The sequence below is a fragment of the Strix uralensis genome, chromosome 2, assembly GCF_047716275.1.
Source record: "Strix uralensis isolate ZFMK-TIS-50842 chromosome 2, bStrUra1, whole genome shotgun sequence".
Taxonomy (NCBI): Eukaryota; Metazoa; Chordata; class Aves; order Strigiformes; family Strigidae; genus Strix; species Strix uralensis.
This window is the reverse complement of record NC_133973.1, coordinates 114695481-114716371: the sequence shown is the minus strand read 5'-3', so window position 1 is coordinate 114716371 and position 20891 is coordinate 114695481. Positions and strand designations below refer to the sequence as shown.

The window sequence follows — 20891 nt, the reverse complement described above, 5'->3', positions numbered from 1 at the left end:
TATCAGTAGAGTTGACAAAGCAGTAAAACTCTGTCTTGATTCTCTCTGTATAAATCTGTCACACACATAAAAAGAAATAAATGGCGTATCATTTGGCCCAAGAGTCACTTACATTAAATACAAGTGTTTTCTTGATAGGAAGTTCTTCAAATGTCTTTATGCGCTGGGGTGGTTTTATTTTGAAAGTGTTTATGTATCTGTTCAACAAAAAAAGCAGGACAATTTTTGGTGAGAGTGTGAAGTGCGTAAGCAGGAAGCACTGGGTAGTTCTCTGTTTCTTTAAGCAGTTGCCTAACTGTCATCAAGGCAGTTTACACAAAAGGGACTTGTTAACCAGACCCCACCCAAACCTCACTCCCCAGCCCTGGGGTGCACACAGCTGCTCCTCTCACATTGTCCGAGCCCAGTGACCTGATGGTCCCCCTGGGAAAAGACACCCCAACGGGCTGTCCCAGCCCAACGGGATCCTGGTGGTGGTGACTTGGTGGCTGGTGGGACATTCAGGCCATGTGGGGTGTCTCTGGGTGTTTTTTTCCCACCCAGTTCCAAACTAGGCTATGCAGCAAGCTACAATACCCAACAAACAAATTCAGTCTTAATCTTGCTTATCTCACCTGACATTTTCAGTGCTTCCACAACTTGAGCTTGTAACAGAAAACTTTTCATTGCACAAAGGATCAGATGCAGGGGGAAACCCACTTGCCGTTGTAAATATCGTATTGAGGGGTATGTAGTCTTTGCCTTCCTAAACACATATGAGAAATGAAAGTTTTATTCCTGGGACCATGTGGCCAGCTGCCCCTGCCTCGGTGACAGCACACGGTTGTGATGTTAATACCTGTTGGACATTTGCTTGCAGCAGGTCGCCCAGCTTTTTCACCAGCTCGGAGAACCTTGGTCTGTCGTTGGGATTACTTTGCCAGCAGTCCAGCATGATTTGGTAGCTGTGAGGACAAAAACAAAATGAGCACCTGGTGGGGTTACAGCTCATTTTGATCCAAGGAAGCGCAGTCTCCGACAGCTTGTCATAGATAGTTAACTCCTGAGCCCGCCTGATTTTACAAAGATGCCCTCCAAAACCGCCAAGGCCTCTTACTAAAAGAGTAAACTTTCCACAGAAAAAGAAAAAAAACCTTCTTCCCACAAGACATTGGGAAGACCACATCAAAAGAATAATTTAGCCAACTAGTCATACTTTATTTTTTTATTCCTAATTAAGCATTAAACATCTATTAACTGGCAATGTTTAAGTTAAGGCATCCTAAGATGACTTATGTGAATGTGTCACTTCCTTGTATTGGTCGAGTCGAGCTTTCCTTCCTGCAATAAAATATGTGGAAGAGAAAAAAATAAAAGCTCTTATCTACTGTCATTAGGATAATAAAATTAGCCAATCGGTAATACTCCCAGATAGGCATGGCTGGCTTGCATCCTTTTTCTTCTTCCAGAACTATGTTGTGGTAAGTGTTGCTATTTAGAGTCATGACGTAGCACTCAAAAAAGCACTGAGGACACCTACACGTACTTGATTTTGCCTCAAGAGGTAGAAAACCCTGGATATGTTCATGCTCCTGAGTGATTTGTGCCATGGGGTGTGTGTTCTGCACACATGCTGGAGGTGCCTTCCTGGGCAGGGTGCTCCGTCTCGCTCCCAGGGCAGAGGAGCTGCAAACTCAGGGTCTCACTTGCACCTTACCCAGACTTCCAAAAAGATGTTGGCCATGCAGCAACAGCTGGAGGCTGCACCTGAAGGCAGGGGACCAGGGAGTGACAGCTGATGTGGCAGAGGGTCTCAAACAAACCCCATGGGCGACATGGGCTGGGAGGCTGCGGGTTTCCATTACCTTCCTCTGCCATCAGACACTGTGTCCAGGAAAGGGTGGACCCTCATCACCCGAGTGTTTGCGAGGAAGCCTCCACTGTCACTTCCTAAGTCAAGACGATGTTAATAATGTCACATTCCTCCAGCATTTCTCTGTGTGCATGTTGGTAAATATTAAACCTGGAGAGGATTGAATGACCTTCTTCCTCAGGGCTGCTCACTCAGTTCCCCTTGCAGCCCAGCCCTAGTGGTGCCCTGGGCTTGGGTCCACAAACCTCCTCACCCTCTCCTACCCTACAGGAAGGCCAGGGGGCCAAGAAGGGGTGGGGGGATGCAAGAAGATGCTGATGACAGCAAGAAAATATAAGGCAGCACTGGGTTGTTTTTCCTTATGTCGGCACAGGGTACTTTTTGCGAAGACTTGTATATCATCTGCAAGGCAGCCCAGGAGGGCAGCGGTACACAAGGCAAGCAGAGAAAGGCATCTCACATCTCCTCGGTCGCTTGCTCCGGGGCTCGCATTCTTGTGCCTTCCTTTAGTCTGCTGCAGAAATCCTCGTCTATTTGGACTCCGGGGTAAGGAGAGGCACCTGGAGGTGACATTGGGAGAACAGGGTCATACATACCTGGAGTTGGGTACCTGTGACCTAGCCTTGGCCCTACACATCCCCCTCAAACACTTGGGGTGTGCAGCATCTGCTTGCAGAGCTGGGAGCCTGGGGGCATCCCTCCCTGTGGAGTCTGGCCCCTGCCAGCTGCCACAGGCAGGGAACTGCTGATGATGGTGCTCCAAGTCCCAGTCCTTGGAAGGGGGCAAGATCAAACCCAGCACTATTGGTGGTGCTTACCAGGCCTGAATGCAAAAAAATACACATGAATTTGACTTGAAAAGTATTGCTCAAGAAAAGCCAAGTTTGATCTCTCTATTGGTTTGGACCACCCCAAATTCTAGTAAGCAGAGTATTAACAAACCCCAAGTGCTCAAAACAACCTTGAAAATAACAAAATCATGGGTTTAAATCAGATCACAGTACATTTGCATTATTTTTCTAGTTTCTGTGTTTTTAAGATGCAGCCTCATCGTGCTGTTGGTCTTTCTGCTGTAGACAAAAAAAATGTCAGGAAAAGGGTAAATGAAAGGAAAAAAAAAAAAAAAAAAAGACCTTTCAGAGAGTCAGACAGTCACCAGGTTCAAGGAGCTGGGGCTTTAAGAAAAAAAATAGCAGGTATTATGAGGCTGACCATAAAATCACAAGAGTTGGCAGGCTGACCAACAACACGTATTTAAACTAATAAGTGATTGATTGTCCTGAGAATTGTATAGTATTGTTTCCTCTGCTGTTCGCCTCTTTTGTCAGCCTCTGTGTTGAACCCAATTAAGATTCTTCTATTCAGACGGTCATTGTTGTTCTCACTCAGTGTACATCTTGTATCCTGCCTTTTCCACATGAAAGAAAAGGGAAAAAAAAGCTTCACTGGGTTTTAATTTCGGATTGCATGCTCTAGTTCATCCTGTGGCATCTGTGCAGATGCTTGTTCGCCTGCTGCGACCAGTGGCCCGGATGAGGGGGGTGCTGGGTCCCTCCTGGGCTGTGGGGACCACCTGGTCTCAGGCTGGAAACAAGGGTGACACAGTCTGAGACATGCAAAGACCTCTGTGTGTGTTTAGCTCCCTCGCTCCCACAAGAAGATTTTGAGGCTCATGGCACTTGAATACTATCTGTGGCTACTGCCTGTGGCACAGGAGGTGATGCCTCAGTCGCTGGCAGCTGCAGACCCAGGCCCACAGCTCTGTGTTATCCCACAGGGTTTCACATCCAATAAAAACACTTAAAAATTAGCCTGATTTTCCTGGTTTGCACCATCAGTCAGACAAAGCACTGAAATTGCTCCAGCTGTGCTGCTCTGCATCTCTACTGAGGGTTTCTACAGGGAAAAGAGGGAAGCTTAGGTTTTGCCCATGGCAGAAACAGGTGGTAAAGTTCTCAGATAGCTGTGCTACCCATTAAGTCTTTCAGCCTGTCAATTCAGCTTTCAGTGCCCTTACAAGCACCAAACTTTCCAGTTCACAGGGCCTGATACACACAGTTCTCCCCTCTACCCCCACACCCCACCTCTGCCTGATTTAGGTCTTTCCTTATTAAAGACCTGGCAAAAGCTCCTTGAAGGTAATGGATGTTTTTCCCCAGGCTGAAATCCCCACCACTGAGTTCAACTCCCGGGGTGCAGAGTTAACATACCCAAGGAAAATATCTCCCACAGCAAGACCCCATAGGACCACACATCGCTTTTTGTATTGTAGATTTTATCAAATATGGATTCTGGAGCCATCCACTTGAGAGGAAGTCGAGCCTGGAGTAAAAGGGACAAACCTGACTATTATTTTCAAGGCCTAAAAGAATTTAATCGTAGATGAATCAACTATATATTGTTATGTAAATAATTACCATTCAAACAGGAACCTGTGGGATTTCCTTACAGGCAGTCAAGATAAACCCACACTCATTCAGACACTTTCTTAACAAATTGTGGGAGTAAAAGGCTGTTTTTAAAATATGTGTGGCACAGAACACCAGACATTGAAAACCTTTGACCAGGGTGGCCAGGCTTCTTCTTTACAGGGGTCTCTTGCTGGCATCCTAGTGACAGGGGAGAAAACCCTACGTTCAAGCGCAAATCATTCTGTGATGGTGTCAGAGATGTTCTTGGGGAAATTTTCAGAGCCTGAATTGCAGGAGTATATCAGCAACCCTCGAAGCGCCCCCAGTGCAGCCTGTTTAGAGTCTCCTGAGCAGTACCCAAGTGATGTGAACAACGTTTCCCAGCTAATATGTAGTGCTGTAAATCTTGAAAGCTGGCAGGTGGGTGAGACCTCCAGGAGACTCTCTGCGTGATCTCAATGCCCACACAGCCTCAGCGGGCACAGGCACAGTTTGCTGACCCAGCCTTCACAGCAGCCCTGGCAGGGGGCTTACTGCCTGCGAGTTGCAGCAGAAGCAGAAAAACCTGATCAGGTGCTGGAGGCTGCAAGTCCAGCTTGACTGCTTGAGGCACCATGAGCTGTGTTTGGCTCTGGTGTGGGTGCACCGGGGGACATGCACCTTGTTTTGGAGGGACTGGTTTCCTTGAAGGAATATTACTGAGTAAGGGCCAAGAAATATGTCTAAAAAATATCTGAAGTATTAACAGCAGAGCTGTGAAACAGTTAGCATGTCCCAGACTTATGCTTGAGGATAGAAATGCTTTCCAGATCTACAATGCATGTGAATAGCTCATATTCACATAAAAACTGTGATAGCTTTCAAGCGCTTCTAAGTTCAGGAAATGCGAACATCTACAGAACATTCTGGTGGACAGTTTGAAATTATATGTTATAAATATTTGGGTAAATAAACAGCATTTTGACTTACATCTCCTTTTCTCACATAATCAGGATTCTTATAAATATCTCTTGCGAGGCCAAAATCACAGATCTTCACGACATTGTTCTCAGATAAAAGGATGTTTCTGGCTGCCAGGTCACGGTGAATACACTATAATAAAACAGTTTCACAATCAAACTGCATTTCCTTAAGCCTGCCCACAAATTTCCTGACTGTCTCCCATATCCTTTTAAAAATTATTATTTGAGAGATCAATTTAATATTTTTTTAGGGAAGCTGACTATGGTTTACAGTGTATGGTAAACAGTGGCGGTTCTTTAAAAAAAGAAATAAAATTCCTAAGTCCAGAAAGTGGTAAAGTTTTATGTCCCATGACATTTGCAGGGAAAGTACTGATTCATTTGGAGCTCCCTACCTAATATATGTTGAAATGAATTGAAAAACCCACCACACCCAAAAGATCATCCCTGAATGAATGAGCTTGACCCACTGTCTTCAGCCATGATCCTGTGTTTATGGACTATGGAGACTTGGATAAACACACTGTTATATTTATAACGCCAAGAGGAAAACAGTTCTTCCTTTGGGAGCTCTCCCAAGGAAGGTGTCACTAAAACGTAGACGTTATTTCACCTCTGAATCCCATCCTTCTGCAGGGAAAAATCCCCAGTGCAAAACTCACCTTTCTGGAGGAGAGGAACTCCATGCCTCTGGCCACCTGAAAGCTGTAAGAGATCAGGTCCTCCATAGTGAGGGGCAACTTGTAGACCTCATCAGCATCTTCAAAGGTGGAAAACATGGTTTGTTACAAAGATCGCTCACAAGACAGATATTTTCCCCCTCTCTTGCTGACCCTATTACTCCCATAAATTCAGTCTTTATAAAGTAGTATTCGAAGGTCAACCCACTGTCACTGGAAACAAAAATAGTGCTTGCTTTATACCCCGCACTTTGGACACTGCTGTGTTTTCCCCAAAGATAAGGAGCAGTCAGAAGAAACAATCACACATTTTCCTGTCAGATTTAGTAACCCTGGAAATAATCTTTTTTTAAAATCTTCTACCCTCTGGACATGACCCTGTGAGTGTCTCCCACGGATGTTTATTAGGGTGATAAATGAGGAAAAAAATTTCAGGGATGCACAGTATGTTGTAAAAATATCACAGACCGTGTAGGGACAGGAAGGAATTAATACCTACCCTCCTCATCCTCCTCCACATCACTCAGACTTTTATCTTCCTGGAACCCAGAGCTCGCAAAACTCTCGCTGCTGGTGACACTGGCCAGTCTTTGTTTTTTGCCTTCTACCGGCTCCACATCCTTTTTCTCATTCATTGACTCTCCTTGCAGAGAGGAGTCCTTCAAACAAACAGAGGAGAAGAGGTGCTACATCAGAGTGATGGAGGGGGTGGGAGAGGAACTGAGTCAGACTTCTGTTGCCTTTCCACCGGGAGAAAATGCTGGTCTGTGGCACGTGTGGTCACGTCTCCCACTGGCGCATGTCCAGCACCACCATGGCAGGTGGGGGCTGGAGGTGGGGCTGCACTCCACCAAGGTTTCCATCTCCAGAGGGCAGAAATGTGGTGGCTTGGGAGTAGCAGCACAGGATTTTGGGGCACCCCGGGTGGTGGGCTACCTCTGATGAGGTGAGGATTTGTGGGGTCCGTGGACAGACATGTCTGCTGGCCTGTGACTCATCTCAGCCTGAAATGAGACATCTGAAAGGGCCTATTTCTCTCTGACAGCCAGAGAAGGAGCCTGGTGGGATGAGTTAAGAAGGATGTACCCACAGCACAGGTGTCCCAGCCCTCTCAAGCTAAAGCATCAGCTTTTTGTCCAAGGCTGCTTAGGGCACCTGCCTCTATGTCCCTGCACAGTGCTTGGTGCTGGGCTGTAAGCCCTCCCAATGAGGAGCAAGGGCACTTTGTTCATCTGAAATACAGTTGCTGTTGGAAACAACTGCCTCTCTTCCCTGCCACCTTTATCCAGTGCTTTCATGTTATGGCCAGTGCTGGTTTAATGGGACACATGCAACACTGTCTGGAAAATGCTTTCCCATTGCTACCCGGAGAGCAGCCTAGATGCCTGGCCATGCTCTTGCCCCCTCTCCCCTTTCCTCTTGTCCTGTGACTGTCTCTCTCCCCTGCACATGCTGATGCAGAGCTGGGGTCCCTCCCTCCCTCCTGCCCGGGCACCCTTCCCAAGGGTGCTGGATCACTGAGTCTGGGCAGGCTCCTCACCAGGAGGGATGTGAGCGACTCCCCCCCAGGGTGGACCCCATACGGCTGGGCTCCCTGCTGAGCATCCCACACCAACAACCGCACGTGGGAGGAGGCAGCTGCTGTGTCTCATGCAGAGTCCAACATGGACAGCCTTGGGAACAGAGACTCAGCCAAAGCCCTTTGGAGGGGGGCATCCTCCTGAATGTGCCCTCCTGCAGAGCCCTCCCGAAAAAACCCTGAGATGCTGCTGTGCTTTTGGCACAGCTGAGGAGGGGTTTTGAGGACTGTTGTTCTGGGTCCAGACTCCTAAGTCCCACTTCAGAGCCCTTAATTCTTTGGGGAATTTTGCTGAAAGTGCACCAGCAGGGTTATAGTTGGCACCTTTGGGTTCAGGTTTGTAATAAGAAACATACTGTAGATTTGATTCAGAGGACTGTGGGATGTGAGGACAAGACTCTAAGCTCTTTTCCTCTTGATAGCCCTTCTCCTCACACAATAGTAAGTTTACTTGCAAATCTCTGAACATTAGGGTGTCTTGGAACATGAGCTTTAAATGGCATTATCTCGGCTGTGTTCCCAGCAGTACTGAAATCAGTGGGCAAAACCACTTCCTTTGGCTTCGCTGACACCAGCCTCTGAAGTGACCCCAAGCTCAGCAGGAATGGGTTCGTCAGCAGCGGTGCAAGAGCATGTGGGGACACTTTGGATAGGATTCACTTCCTCTCGCCATAGATGGCTCCATCCAAATTACTCACAGCAGTCTCCTTGCACAGTCAGGGGAGAGAAATTAGTCCTTTCTTAGCACAACACATCCCAGACCAGATATTGAAATAAGTTAGGTAAACTGCACCCAAAAGCCATTTCTCTTCTTTGGTAGAAAAGAGTCTAAGGAGACTAGCTCAGAGGCTGACATCTATATTACCGACACTTATGTTAGGTAAGATGTCTTACTAGAGCCATCTGCCTCCTCACCTTGTTTGGGCAGAAAAAATTCCTCTTGCTCTTCAGGTAGTTTGATAAATTCCCATACTTGCAGTATTCAACAATCACCATCAGAGGCCCTGGGCAAAAGGAAAGTGCATTTTGAGCAGCATAAAGCAACACAAGGCCGTGTCAATTCTGAGAAGAATAATCTTTCATGCCCGTAGCTATAATTTGAGTCCAGAATAACTAACAATATATCCTAATGAAGTAGAAGGATGCTTGAAGGACACTGGACATGTTAGCAAAACAACACTGTTTCTGGAAATTAGGGAAGGGCCTAATTTTTGAAAGCTGGGCCATGAACCTGGCTCCCGAGGGACCCTCCATTTCCTCTTCAGGCAGTCTGCATTCAGACTGGAGTCCCACAGCCCACACACACTTGTTGAACTAAAATAGGTGATGTATCTAAAACGAACGATCGCTCATACTGGCCCTTTGATTTTCTTAGTGGAATATCATGAAGGATTTTACAGCAGTTGTCTTGTGATTAATTGTTCAGGGCCAATAGCCGATATCCCTTGTTTCCAGCCTATCCACATCATGTTTAACTTGAGCTTGAGCAGTCAAGTGAGTGAGATAAAGGACAACAAGTGGCATGGTCCTAAATTCACACTTCTCCTGTTAATACTAAAAAAGAGTTTAAGTAGAGAAAACGTTTAATCACTTGATTAAATGACTAAAACCCTCTTTTTCTCTTCCTCTTTTTTTCACCAACCAGAGGATGAGCTCCGATATTTCAATTTAATATCTTGACTTCTGGACAAAAATACAACACGGCCAACTGATTGTTACTGGGAGGTGATCCAAACCCATTTTCAGTGCAGTGCAGACTTTTTACCTCCATTTTTTGTGCAAGCTCCCAGCAAATTCACAATATTGAGGTGATGACCAATGTGGATCAGGATTTTCAGCTCAGTCATCAGTGCTTTGTACTCGCTTGCTGTGGCCCCGTCTGTAAACACAAAATAAAGTCAATATGAAATGGCAAAAAAATGGTCCTGCTGAGCTTTATCACTTCTCGTCACCTTCTTTTGAAATAGCCTCCATTACTGGATGTACTTCATGTGTTGATGTTCTTTTTCTATTCCTCCCTGCTCAGCATCCTCTTACTCGCAATAAAACCCATAAAAAGAGTTAGGCACTCAACTTCCTCCCAGTAGACTCTGTTATATTTAGAACTGAGAGAAATTATTTTCACATGAATAGTTTTGTTGTTTTAGCCAAAAAAATGAAAGAACAAATAAAAAGGGATTTCAAGACTATAATTAACTCTATCTAGAGTAGGTTTCAGCTGACCTGACTTCAGCTGTCTAAGAGTTATGCATTAGCCTGAACTAACTAACATCTCAAGGAGCCAGTGGTAAGAGCAAAGCATTTCCAGAGGCTGATGCCATGAGATTTAGCCATCTGTGAAGGGAAGAGATGAACCACCAATTGGTGATGATTCTTTGGTTCTGTTCATTATGGAGGAAGCCTGAAGTATTAAGATAGACCAGGGAAGTAAATTTTAAATGGTTAAAGTCAGGTGACTTCATCTCACCCTTTATTGGTTATGATCAATATTTATAATAATAGCAATAGTAATGATATAAGAAATCCCACAACTAAACTCAAAAGATTCTATCTAGTATTGAGTGAGATTTTAATTCCCTTTGAGCAAATTTTTTTCTGCAGAATTTTGTTTTGGTAAGAAAACAAGAAAAAAACATATTGCTCTGTGTAGACCCACAAGGATTGTGACACACAAGTGACACCAAGAGTAAGAATAGTCCAGTGGAAAGAACCTAGAGCTAGGTCTTAAGGGGCTTGGTTTCAACATCTGAATGGAAACAGATTTTCTTGGTGGCCCCATACAAAACTTGTTATCCACCTAGTGACCCACTGTTCATCTGTATAGGTGATGACACTTTCTCTCTACCTCATGGGAATTCTGCAAGGACAAAGCCTTGATGAATGACTGCAAAGTTCCTGATTAGTCTAATGAGGACACAAGGAATGGGGCAGATGTCCCCTAACATTAGATGCCTATAGTGAAGATGCCTACAGAGGATCTAGTCACCACAGGCTCTCTTCATAGTCAGCAGAGCTAAACAAGCACTCAGCTCACCATATGCCTTAGAATGGGAGGAACTGTTGTTTCTCACCACTGACAATAAAGGGAATTTGAGTGACTAACTCAGATACAAGTATCTACCCTGCATACACTCACATGAATCCCACCATGAAAACTTCTTGTAGCTGCCATCTGCACCTATCTATTCCAGGAGCAACCCCTGCTGCCTTGATGGTGCTGGCTGGCAGAAGAAGCCTGCTGCTGCTGCATATAAAGAAATGTTGACTCCGGCAGAGCACTCAGCCAGCATATATGTCTGCATGCTGGCAAAACAGCTCAGTTAATCAGGGGTCAGGTGGTGATCCAGGTGACAGGCCATCCACTGAGACCAGTGACACAGATGGCTATTGGCCCACTGCTGCAGAAGGTCTGGACAAGGACCAAAGCTCTAGTTTCCTCCCATTTTCCAGATGTGCTTGCTGCAGAGTAGTTGTTCATTTGGCACTGGCCAACAGGGTATTTCTGTGCTTCTGCAACAAGAGAGAGGAGAAAGGTTTGCAGCTCTCTCAGCTGCAAATTCCCTCCTTGGGGATGATGCTGGATATCACAGTAGCATGTACCACCCACTGCTAAGGCATGTGATATTATATTGCAGAACAAGTCTACTGAGGACAATATCAAGCAGGCACACCCTACATGGAGTACAGCTGCCAGGTCATTGCTGGCAAGAAGTTATTTGAGGTTGAGTGTTGCAGGGACAGACTGTAGGTCTGAGAGTATTGCACATGTCCCTCCAAGGGCTGGAAGTAACATGTACAGATCTCCTGATGATTGATAAGCAAGTATGCAGCTGTGATGCTAGGAGCCACTGGGTAAGAGGGATGTGTTCCAACTATGCCTGAACAGAGACAGCTGAGAACATCAGGGATCCAAGCCTTACTGGCAAAACAGGAGATGTGTCCTGGCAAAGAATGACACTGAAAAGAATTCAAGGATTAAGAGAGATAAGTAATGCAGCATAAGCTCCCAGGGCAATGCAAGAAAAAAAAAAAAAAAAAGCCTGATATGAGCCTTAGATATATGAACAAGGGAAAGCTAAATATATAGGAAGGGATGCCACCAGGACCCTGGGTTACAAAATTCAGCCACAGCTGCTGCATGCTATGACTCAATATCATCCTGCCTGCTAACTTCCCAAGTGCCCTCTTCAAATCGGTGAGGGTCTTTGTCCTTTCTGCTCCAATGAGAAAAGCGGCAGTGAAGAGCTGAGAGATGATTTCACTTTGGGAAGAGCGCTGGTGTGTGAACAGTGTTGGCAAATCCATTACACAACTTGGGTGTCAGCATCCTAAGCACTGTGTGATGAGCCTGCAGACGGTTCAGAGAGGACACACCTGCACAACAACTCCCAGATTTAAACTGCTCGATCTGCTTAGCTTAATAAAAGGGCCTTCATGCAGAAAAATCATTATATAATCTAATGGAGAAGGTTAGAATGAGAAGTGAAAGTCAGACAGATGCGAATTAGACATAAGGCACCTGTTTTTAAATGAGATGATTAATGATCAGAACTAATGACCAAGGAAAATATGAAAGCTTCCGAGTGTCTTCACATCAAGGTGGATGCCTTATGTTAAATTTCATTTACAGTGTTCAGTATAGGGTCAGTCTAGCATAATGGTACAATGTAGGGTATGCAGGAAATCTAATTGCCCCTTCTGATCCTACAAAAGTATCTCTTTCATTCTTTCTGGAATTTGAAGTAGTGGAACCAGATTTTTTAAAAAATTAGGCAATCAGGTTCTCGCTGCATCTGAAACTTTCTCCTCTATCCTGTTACAATTTATTACCCTTTTTACTGTGAATGCAATTTTTGTTTCATAGTTCTGCCATTTCACTTCTGGTGGATCTGAAACTTGGTGTACACATTTTGAAGGCTTCCGAAAGTTATTGGTGGGGGAAATAACATCACACACTCTTGCTTTTGACAGAATCATATTAAAAGTGAGACACTGTATAAGGCACCATTTTTTCCATCCCAGCTTTGCAGCATGATACCTTTCAGCATTTTCACAGCAACTATTCTGCATGTTGGTGATTTCTTAATTCCAAAAGCAGATGCTTGTACCACCTTTCCAAAAGCTCCATGTCCAAGAGATTTTCCTGTAAAGAAAATAAATTGGAGAGATACATTCTGTTAAGAAAGAAATCATGTCAGCAAATGACTTCATAATTAATGAATTGAAAAAGGTGCTTTACAATGTCTCCCACTTCCAACATAGAGGTGTTTTAGGTTTTCTGTTTTGTTTGGGTTTTGCTTTTTTTTTTTTTTTTTATAGAGTAAGCAGACAAACCAGAAGACACGGTCATTGGAGGGAATAAGTGATATGATTGAAAATGATGCTAAATGAACGCAACCATTCAGTGGAGGTACACTGGCTTCTGACCCAATTTCTTCACTCTAGCTCTGCCAGGGAAAGATTTGCTCCTCTTTTCCCTGAGCACACTGCACCATGAAGCAAGCTGTTAACACTGCTGTTTATGTCCTCAATAACACAGCGCCTCCGCCTAAAGCTGCACACACACTAAGATGTAGCTTGCCACAGACTTTGGTCATTTTTACAAATGAAATTCTTTCTTCTTGAACAAGGTGCCTTAAAATTATTGTCATTCCAGGGAGGCAGCAGAAACTTTGCATCGCAGCCCCTGAAGTACATACACAACCCCCCCGATGCTCTTTCCTAGCAAGCCCTTGTAGGTTGAGACCATGGAGTGGTGAGAAGCTGCAAATCTGTGCAAATGAGACCTTTACATCTGTAAATGAGGTCTGGGGGTATTCAGCAAGAGAGGGCTTGGAGTGACAAATAATGGGTTTGCTCGTGATGCGTATGACGCTTCCAGCTGTCCAAGGGCAGACATTTGTGCTGTATCATCATCATACTGCTGCTGAGCAGACCCCAGGAGAAGCACCCAGAGGTCCTTGAGATAAATCAGTGGACATCAATAAAACTATCCAGCAGCTGGGTGTCCTCTTCCTTCATGTTCAGAACCAGGTAAGACTCCAAGGGTACAGTTAACACTTTTCTAGAGTTCATGACATTTTATGACAATCTTATGATCTTCACGGCCTCCTTCATGATTTATTAGTGCTTGAAGCAGGGAGTATTGTTTACCTCTTCAACACTGTGCTCACGTGGACAAGCCTGGCTGCTTCTGCCCTTCTCAAGTGACTGGTGGAGTTTTGATCAGAGAGATCTTGTCAGCATATCAGCTAGCAATAAATTTTATTTTCAAGTAACTATTTTTGTGCTTCACCTGTATTTGTGCTTCACCTTCAGCAGAACCCAGACACATAAGATGCTAGCAAGAGTATAGCAGCAGGCTTTGCAGTGTAGAGGAGAAGAGCAGAAAATAAAGGCCAGTTTTTCATATAAAACAAAGGATAACATGCATTGTATATTTATTTCTCATATATGCACATGTGACGTAGCCATCTCTATAGGACCATTCCTTTTCCTATGATGGACATCTGTTTGACAAGGTCTTACTTGGACATCTACCTTGTTGATGTCTAAGTGAGAGACAAATCCCACCCAGACACTCACAAACAGAGGAAAAGAGCTGCTGTCAGTTCTAAATTAAATAGATACTACCTTTTATATGTGTATCACATTTCTAAACTTTAATTCTCAGTATGTCTGTCAGTAGAAGCAAATAGCATATATTATCAAAGCAATGGAAACATGAAGTGGAATATGCTGAGCCAAAAAAACCCCAGAAATCTATTTCCCCCCCTAGATGTGCAAAAGTGTTGCATTTTTTATAGCAACTAAAACCATGAAGAACTTAATCTACATGGCTGAAAAGCATCAACAGACTGAGCCTTGGTCTGTGAAGGGCTTAGTGTTTGACACACAAATACAGGTGAATCGGTTATATCTTTGAAGATCAACAGTCACCTTTTCCAGTCACCGCATATAGCTGCTTCATTCAGCAGATGTATAAGGGAAGCAACATTAAAACTAAGGTCTCAGTTTTCTTGTTGAATTGATGTTTTTAGTCCTTAATGTATTGACTGTTCACGGTTTCTACAAGATGCAGTTGCAGTCTGAGGTCCTATAAAACCCATCGTACCTTTGTTTAATCCATAGCTTTAATCTGTTTCCATCACTGTTAACTCACTTCCCACATCGAGATAACCTACTTAGTCACCATTTGGAAAACATACCAATTAGCTCAAAAAGCTACACAAAGCTGCTAACCTTTCATAAAGGAGAATGAGCACTGGAAACAACACTTCCTTCTCTAAACAACGGTTGTGATTTAATGGGAAACTGTAATAACACTTCATGTATTAGCCTTTGGTGCTCTGCTATTGTTTGTACCGTACTAAATGTTGGAATAGAATAAGGCTGCTTTAGCTTTTCAGTGCGTAGATCGAACTCCACAGTTTAGTATGTAGATTGTGTCTGTGACTCTAACAGACTGCTCTTGCAAAAGCCCCTTATGTTGTCACACAAAGTAATTACAAAATTACTAAATGGAGCAATTAAACAGATGAATATTAAGTTGCCCAACCACCTGAGCAGTCAACTTGTCACAGCCTTCAAGCGGCTACACCAGCCATGTTTGGGGTAACACTCAGGTATGAAATGTTGCAGCATTTACATCTGGGCCAAGGAAGAAAACCGATCTACTTTAATCTTCTGCACTTGACTTTGGTTTCTTGGGGCAACTCAGAACTCATTAAAGTGAACATATCCCTCAGTCAATGAGTTTTGCATCAGAAGGTTTCCATTTTGGTCCCATTTTAGCAGGGTCCTTCAAGCATGTGAGTTGCTTGACTGGGCCATCAGCAAAAGCACTTGCAGACACCACTTTCCATGACTGTGGGAAGGCAGAGGCTCAAAGGTGTGTTCGTTTCTCCGGTCCTTTGCTGCAGTTTGAGTCATCTGGGTTTTCCCCACATGCACCTTCATATTTTCCATTATGTTACATACAACAGCTCTGCATGTGAAGAACGGAAGGCGCTCTGCTTGGTGCTGGCACTGTGGGCTTGCAGTGCACAGGAGGGCGTGGGGCTCAGGAAGCTGCCTACCCCAGGCGTGTTTGACATTGTGCCAGAGCCATGTGGTAACACTCCTCTGGGGTCCTCCACCACAGTGTCAGCAGTGAGTGACCTCTCATAGATTAGGAAGGTCAAGCCCAAGAGTAAGGTGAGAAATGCATGATAGCTCAGTTAACACGCTGGACTGCAATGTTATCACTGACCACACTGACAGTGATTTATAGTACCAGCATTTTTCTGCCTAATGAAAAGATGACACTTTGCTCTCAGTCAGACTAATCTATACTGAATGTTAATTATTGTGATTTCAGTGGTGCCTATATGAAATTTCCTGTAATGTCTGTAGCTCTTACAGATGAAGTGGGAGTCCTGTTATATAAGCATTGCATCACAGACATGGGCTGTATGTATACATGTTGGAGGAACACATAGCAAAAGAGATGTGGGCTGAAAGGAGAGACTTATTTTCAAAAGTTACAATAAATATGTATCCTGGAGGGTAAGTAGGTGGAAAGAGAAAACCAGACATATCTGATGCTGGAAGGGGTTGCATTTCTAAGTAAAAATATTTTTAAAAAACCATAGAAGCACATTTTGTGTTTGTGAGACACTAATCCTCAGAGACTGCCAAGGTTACTAAAAGACTGAGCCAACTGCTATGTAAGCAGGACTCGCACTGAGCTAATCTAGCATACTGCACATACCTAACTTCTCTGAATCTGGTTCTCATTCATTGTCAGCATTCTTTATTTGTTTACACCAGTTCTGCTACTTTTAACTCATTCTCTGGTCATCATTCCTCACCTCCAGACTCCAAACACCAACCCTGCAAGACCTGGGTTTTTCCTTGGTGTTTACATTCCATTTCTGCTTGATTCTTTCCGTGGGATTTACACACAAATAAAACATCACATAAAACAGAGGTCACATTGTCTGAACATCAGGCTTTTGGTCCATCACTGTAAGAAAACTATTTGAAGATTGAAGACACTCCAGCAAAGGTTATGTTTCAGCATTCCCAGAATTGTGTATGACAATTATAAATCACTAGAAATATATTTCAGCTGTGCTTATGCACATCTGGTCACCTTGTGACGTCTAGCAGATGAATTAAGTGTGATCCTAATTGTATGCATGCTTTAATCACCCTCTGTCCCTGATCCCCCAAGGACAGAAGGAATCTGTTACAGTTCCTAGCTAAAGTGCAGAGATTTTCTAGACCTTGCTATAGGACAAATGTAATGCATGCCTGAAAGAACAACCAGCACTATAGCAACAGGCTGAGCTTATTAATGATATTTTAATGTTGACTCTCTTGCTAAAATCTGTGTGGTTTCTGGAGAGATTCCTCAACTTCAAAATCTGGTCCCTACCCTCTCCATCAGCCCCACACTAGGCTAAGCAAGTAAGGAGTGCTCCCAAACCCATGCCTTTCACTGGGGCATCGTAGGCAAGCTAGCTGTAGGGTCAAAGTTTCCATGGATATTTATATATTTATTTGTGTGTGGACTCATGCGTCACATTCTTGCACTTTATGGTGCACTGACAAGAATGTTTATAAATCTGCAGCACAGAGGAAAAACAGGGAGAGTGTTTTGGAGAGAGCAGGAAAGGAAGAAAGAGGGAGGCGTACAGGATGGACTGCGAGGACTCATTTCTGCAGAGACTTTTTTCCAAATGAGTACATAACCAGGTTACAGGGGAAGAAAATGACAGCAAATGCCAAAGGTCAGGCTCTTGAGTTTAAAGACAGAAGCATCCAAGTCAGTGATCTGATTTAGAAGCCTTTGGTTGCCCTGTTTTTATGTTGTGTTCTAAGTAAATGAGTCTGCAAAAAATATAGTACGGCATTCTTGTCTGTATTCTCCTTCTGTGATAAGGTGAACCGCTTAGTGGATGAGGGAAAGGCTGTGGATGTTGTTTACCTGGACTTTAGTAAAGCCTTTGACACCATTTCCCACAGCATTCTCTCAGAGAAACTGGCTGCTCATGCCTTGGATGGGTGTACACAAAAACTGGCTGGATGGCTGGGCTGAAAGAGTTGTGGTGAATGAAGTTAAAACCAGTTGGTGGCTGGTCACAGGTGGTGTTCCCCAGGGCTCAGAACTGGGGTCAGTTCTGTTTAATATCTTTATCAATGATCTGGACGAGGGGATCGAGTGCACCCTCAGTAAGTTTGCAGATGACACCAAGTTGGGTGGGAGTGTTGATCTGCTTGAGGATAGGAAGGTTCTACAGAGGGATCTGGACAGGCTGGATAGATGAGCTGAAGCCAATTGTATGAGGTTCAACAAGGCTGAGTGCCGGGTCCTGCACTTGGGTCACAACAACCCCATGCAACGCTACAGTCTTGAGGAAGAGTGGCTGGAAAGCTGCTTGGCAGAAAAGGGCCTGGGGGTGTTGGTCGACAGCCAGCTGAATATGAGCCAGCAGTGTGCCCAGGTGGCCAAGAAGGCAAATAACATCCTGGTTTGTTTCACTACAAGAAAGACATTGAGGTGCTGGAGTGTGTCCAAAGAAGGGCAACAAAGCTGGTGAAGGGTCTGGAGCACAAGTCTTATGAGGAGTGGCTGAGGGAACTGGGGTTGTTTAGTTTGGAGAAAAGGAGGCTTAGAGGAGACTTTATCACTCCCTAAAACTACTTGAAAGGAGGCTGTAGTAAGGTGGACATCGGTCTCTTGTCCCAGGTAACAAGTGATAGGACAAGAGGAAATGGCCTCAAGTTGCGCCAGGGATAGGATATTAGATTGGATATTAGGAAATATTTCTTCACTGAAAGGGTTGTCAAGCATTGGAACAGGCTGCCCAGGGAAGTGGTTGAGTCACCATCCCTACAGATATTTAAAAGACTTACAGATGTGTCACTGAGGGACATGGTTTAGTGGTGAACTTGGTAGTGTTAGGTTACTGGTTGGACATGATGATCTGAAAAGCCTTTTCCAACCTAAATGATTCTATGTTTCTATTTCAGGTTTCCTACCTGGACACAGTCAGTCAGTCCTAAATGCTGTAATTCAGTCATGGACCAGAGCACTTGGTATGGAACAGATCACACCGCACCTACATAGTATGTTGTGTTGCGTGTCTAAAACACACCCAGCTCCTCTTTACCTGTAGTTACAGATACGTGTTATTCAATCGCTGCAAACTCAATGTGAAGTATGCCAATATTACCTAGTTTAAGCCTTTCTCTTGCAATTTCCCACTTGCTGGCATCATAAGGCAGACGTTCACATTGCTCATCTAAGGGGACTTCATCAGGATCCATTATGATTGACAGATAATGGTTGGTCTTCATTTCAGAGGAATAAGGCTAGAAAACAAAGAACATTGCAAAATGAGAAAGAGTATAAGGGTATCTGTCAGCATCTTCTTGTTTGGATCAAGGGCACTAAGTTAATTCAGTCCACAGAGGTGTGTGTTTCACAGGCCAATAGATGGCTTGGTTAAGTTCCCTTTGGCTTTTTTACATATTGCAAGACTTTTTATGTAAAAGAAACTCCTTCCTCTAGCTTTCCTCCTATGTGACATATCAGTTTCTTCAATGAAATCCATATGGATCTGTATTAACATATGGTGTTACAGGACCTCTGCACAGTCGAGAGAAATATTTTCAGCAAATGACTAAACATTGTTGATAAAAATAACTTTCCTTCATGATTGTGCAAAGCAAGAAGTGGCCATATGCAACAGATGGAGTTCAACTGCCAGTGTTTATTTTTCCCATATGCCCGGCACAGATAGGTCATATGTGGTCAGAAGTTGTGCAAGACTAGTCGTCAGGAGACTAGACATTATACATTTCAGAAACTGTTTACAAATTTTCAGAACTTTTTATATCTTTGGTATCATTTCTGACAAATTTACTGAAATTATTTGAGTTTGGAGGAATTAATAAACACCCAAATGAATTTGCCAGAAGTTCCATTTCTACTGAGCAAGTGGATTATCCGCTTCACATGAGAAATGTAAGGAAGGATGAACCTAATCCAATTTTTCTGCAGTCCATCCATTTTGAAACATATTTTCTTTCAAAGAGCACGTTAGATGGCTACTCTAATCCATTAGACTTTTCTTGACACAGGAGTATTATATTTCTATAGAAAAAGTCTCGTGTTTGCTCTAATTTCCTGGCTATTAGTTGGAATTGATGGAAAATCTGTTGAACTAAGCCTCTTTGTGTTCCTTTTCCTAAACTCATGTAAACAGCACATGGGCACAGACTCAAACACACAGATATATCTATATATTCTTTTTTTGTTGCTTTAACTGTCTCCTGTGACTTTCAACTTTCCTCCTCTACAGCCTGGAACTATGGCCCTAATACATGCATTTCCAGGCATTTTTTTGAGAAGGATATTACCAGCTGTGTATGCTTTGGTTATAAACACAACTAGATTAAAATTAGAGTGGCTAATAGCTCCTGGTTTAGTTGCCTTTAACCATCTCAAATAACCAGAAAGTTAGTCCCAAGAAGGATTGTACTGATGCTTGGGGAGAAGTCAGGAGGCATAAAGCCTGGCTCCAAACCATCCACTGACCCTAGACAGGACATGGATAAGTGGGATATGGATAGAAAAATAAGTATGTGCAGTGCTCCAGAAAGAGCATTTCTTGATACAGACATGTGTACCAGACTGCTCCTGCCAGTCACTTTAGAAGAGCTTTTAAGTGGACCCATCCCAGAAAAAGCAGTAGGGGAGTGGGAAGGTGCAGAGAGCTTCCTACGGTTCTTTATTCAGATGCTCTGAATACCAAATCTTTGGCACAATTAGAGATTTGAAACATTTTGAATGATGAATAATTGTTAAGTATCTCATTTGTCCCTGTATGCATAACAGACAGGCTTTAAGAAAATGCTCTCAGAGAGCATATAAGTATTTTTTCTGTTGTGGGAATGTGATTTGTATATGAAATTTAACTTAAAGCTAATTTCAGACATAAATCCTTGAGAGTAAGAGTTTGTAATAGAAACATAGAGAAGACTATAAACATAGACCAACACTAGGTGGAAAGGCTCATCTGGAAAGGAGTCTTCACATGTAATCTAGTTAAAGTCCCTTGTTCTACAGCAGTAGTGGTTATTTTTATTATCTTTTAACAATCTAACGAGCAAATATCAAGTTTTGGTATCATAACAAATAAAAAAAAATCTGCAACCGCTTGTTATGTTTAAAATATATTTTGTCCAAAGGCTTGCAGTCATGTTATGAATTGTTTCATCAATACTGGTGAGCAGTCAGAACTGGTCCCACTTGCTTTGTAATTTCTCTTATAGCTACAAGGTTTCTTGACAGCTTCAGCTGGCCTCTACTTTTCTTTCCCCCCAAACTCCCATGCATTTCTCTTTATGAAAGTT

At 43.6% G+C, this 20891-nt stretch overlaps 1 protein-coding gene across 2 annotated transcripts in view; it reads right to left on the bottom strand.

Annotated features, from left to right (window-relative positions):
- The window catches only part of FLT1 (fms related receptor tyrosine kinase 1), a 115440-nt gene that overhangs the window by 8090 nt on the left and 86459 nt on the right, over nt 1-20891 (bottom strand). For both annotated transcript variants that reach the window (XM_074859898.1, XM_074859899.1), the window contains exons 17-28: nt 18707-18845; nt 12523-12627; nt 9250-9363; nt 8400-8488; nt 6405-6564; nt 5888-5985; nt 5233-5355; nt 4063-4174; nt 2313-2412; nt 839-944; nt 615-745; nt 113-197 (exon numbers count right to left, since the gene is read on the bottom strand). In XM_074859898.1, coding sequence (XP_074715999.1) covers nt 113-197; nt 615-745; nt 839-944; nt 2313-2412; nt 4063-4174; nt 5233-5355; nt 5888-5985; nt 6405-6564; nt 8400-8488; nt 9250-9363; nt 12523-12627; nt 18707-18845 — 1362 coding nt within the window. The remainder of the gene's footprint in view (nt 1-112; nt 198-614; nt 746-838; nt 945-2312; nt 2413-4062; nt 4175-5232; nt 5356-5887; nt 5986-6404; nt 6565-8399; nt 8489-9249; nt 9364-12522; nt 12628-18706; nt 18846-20891) is intronic.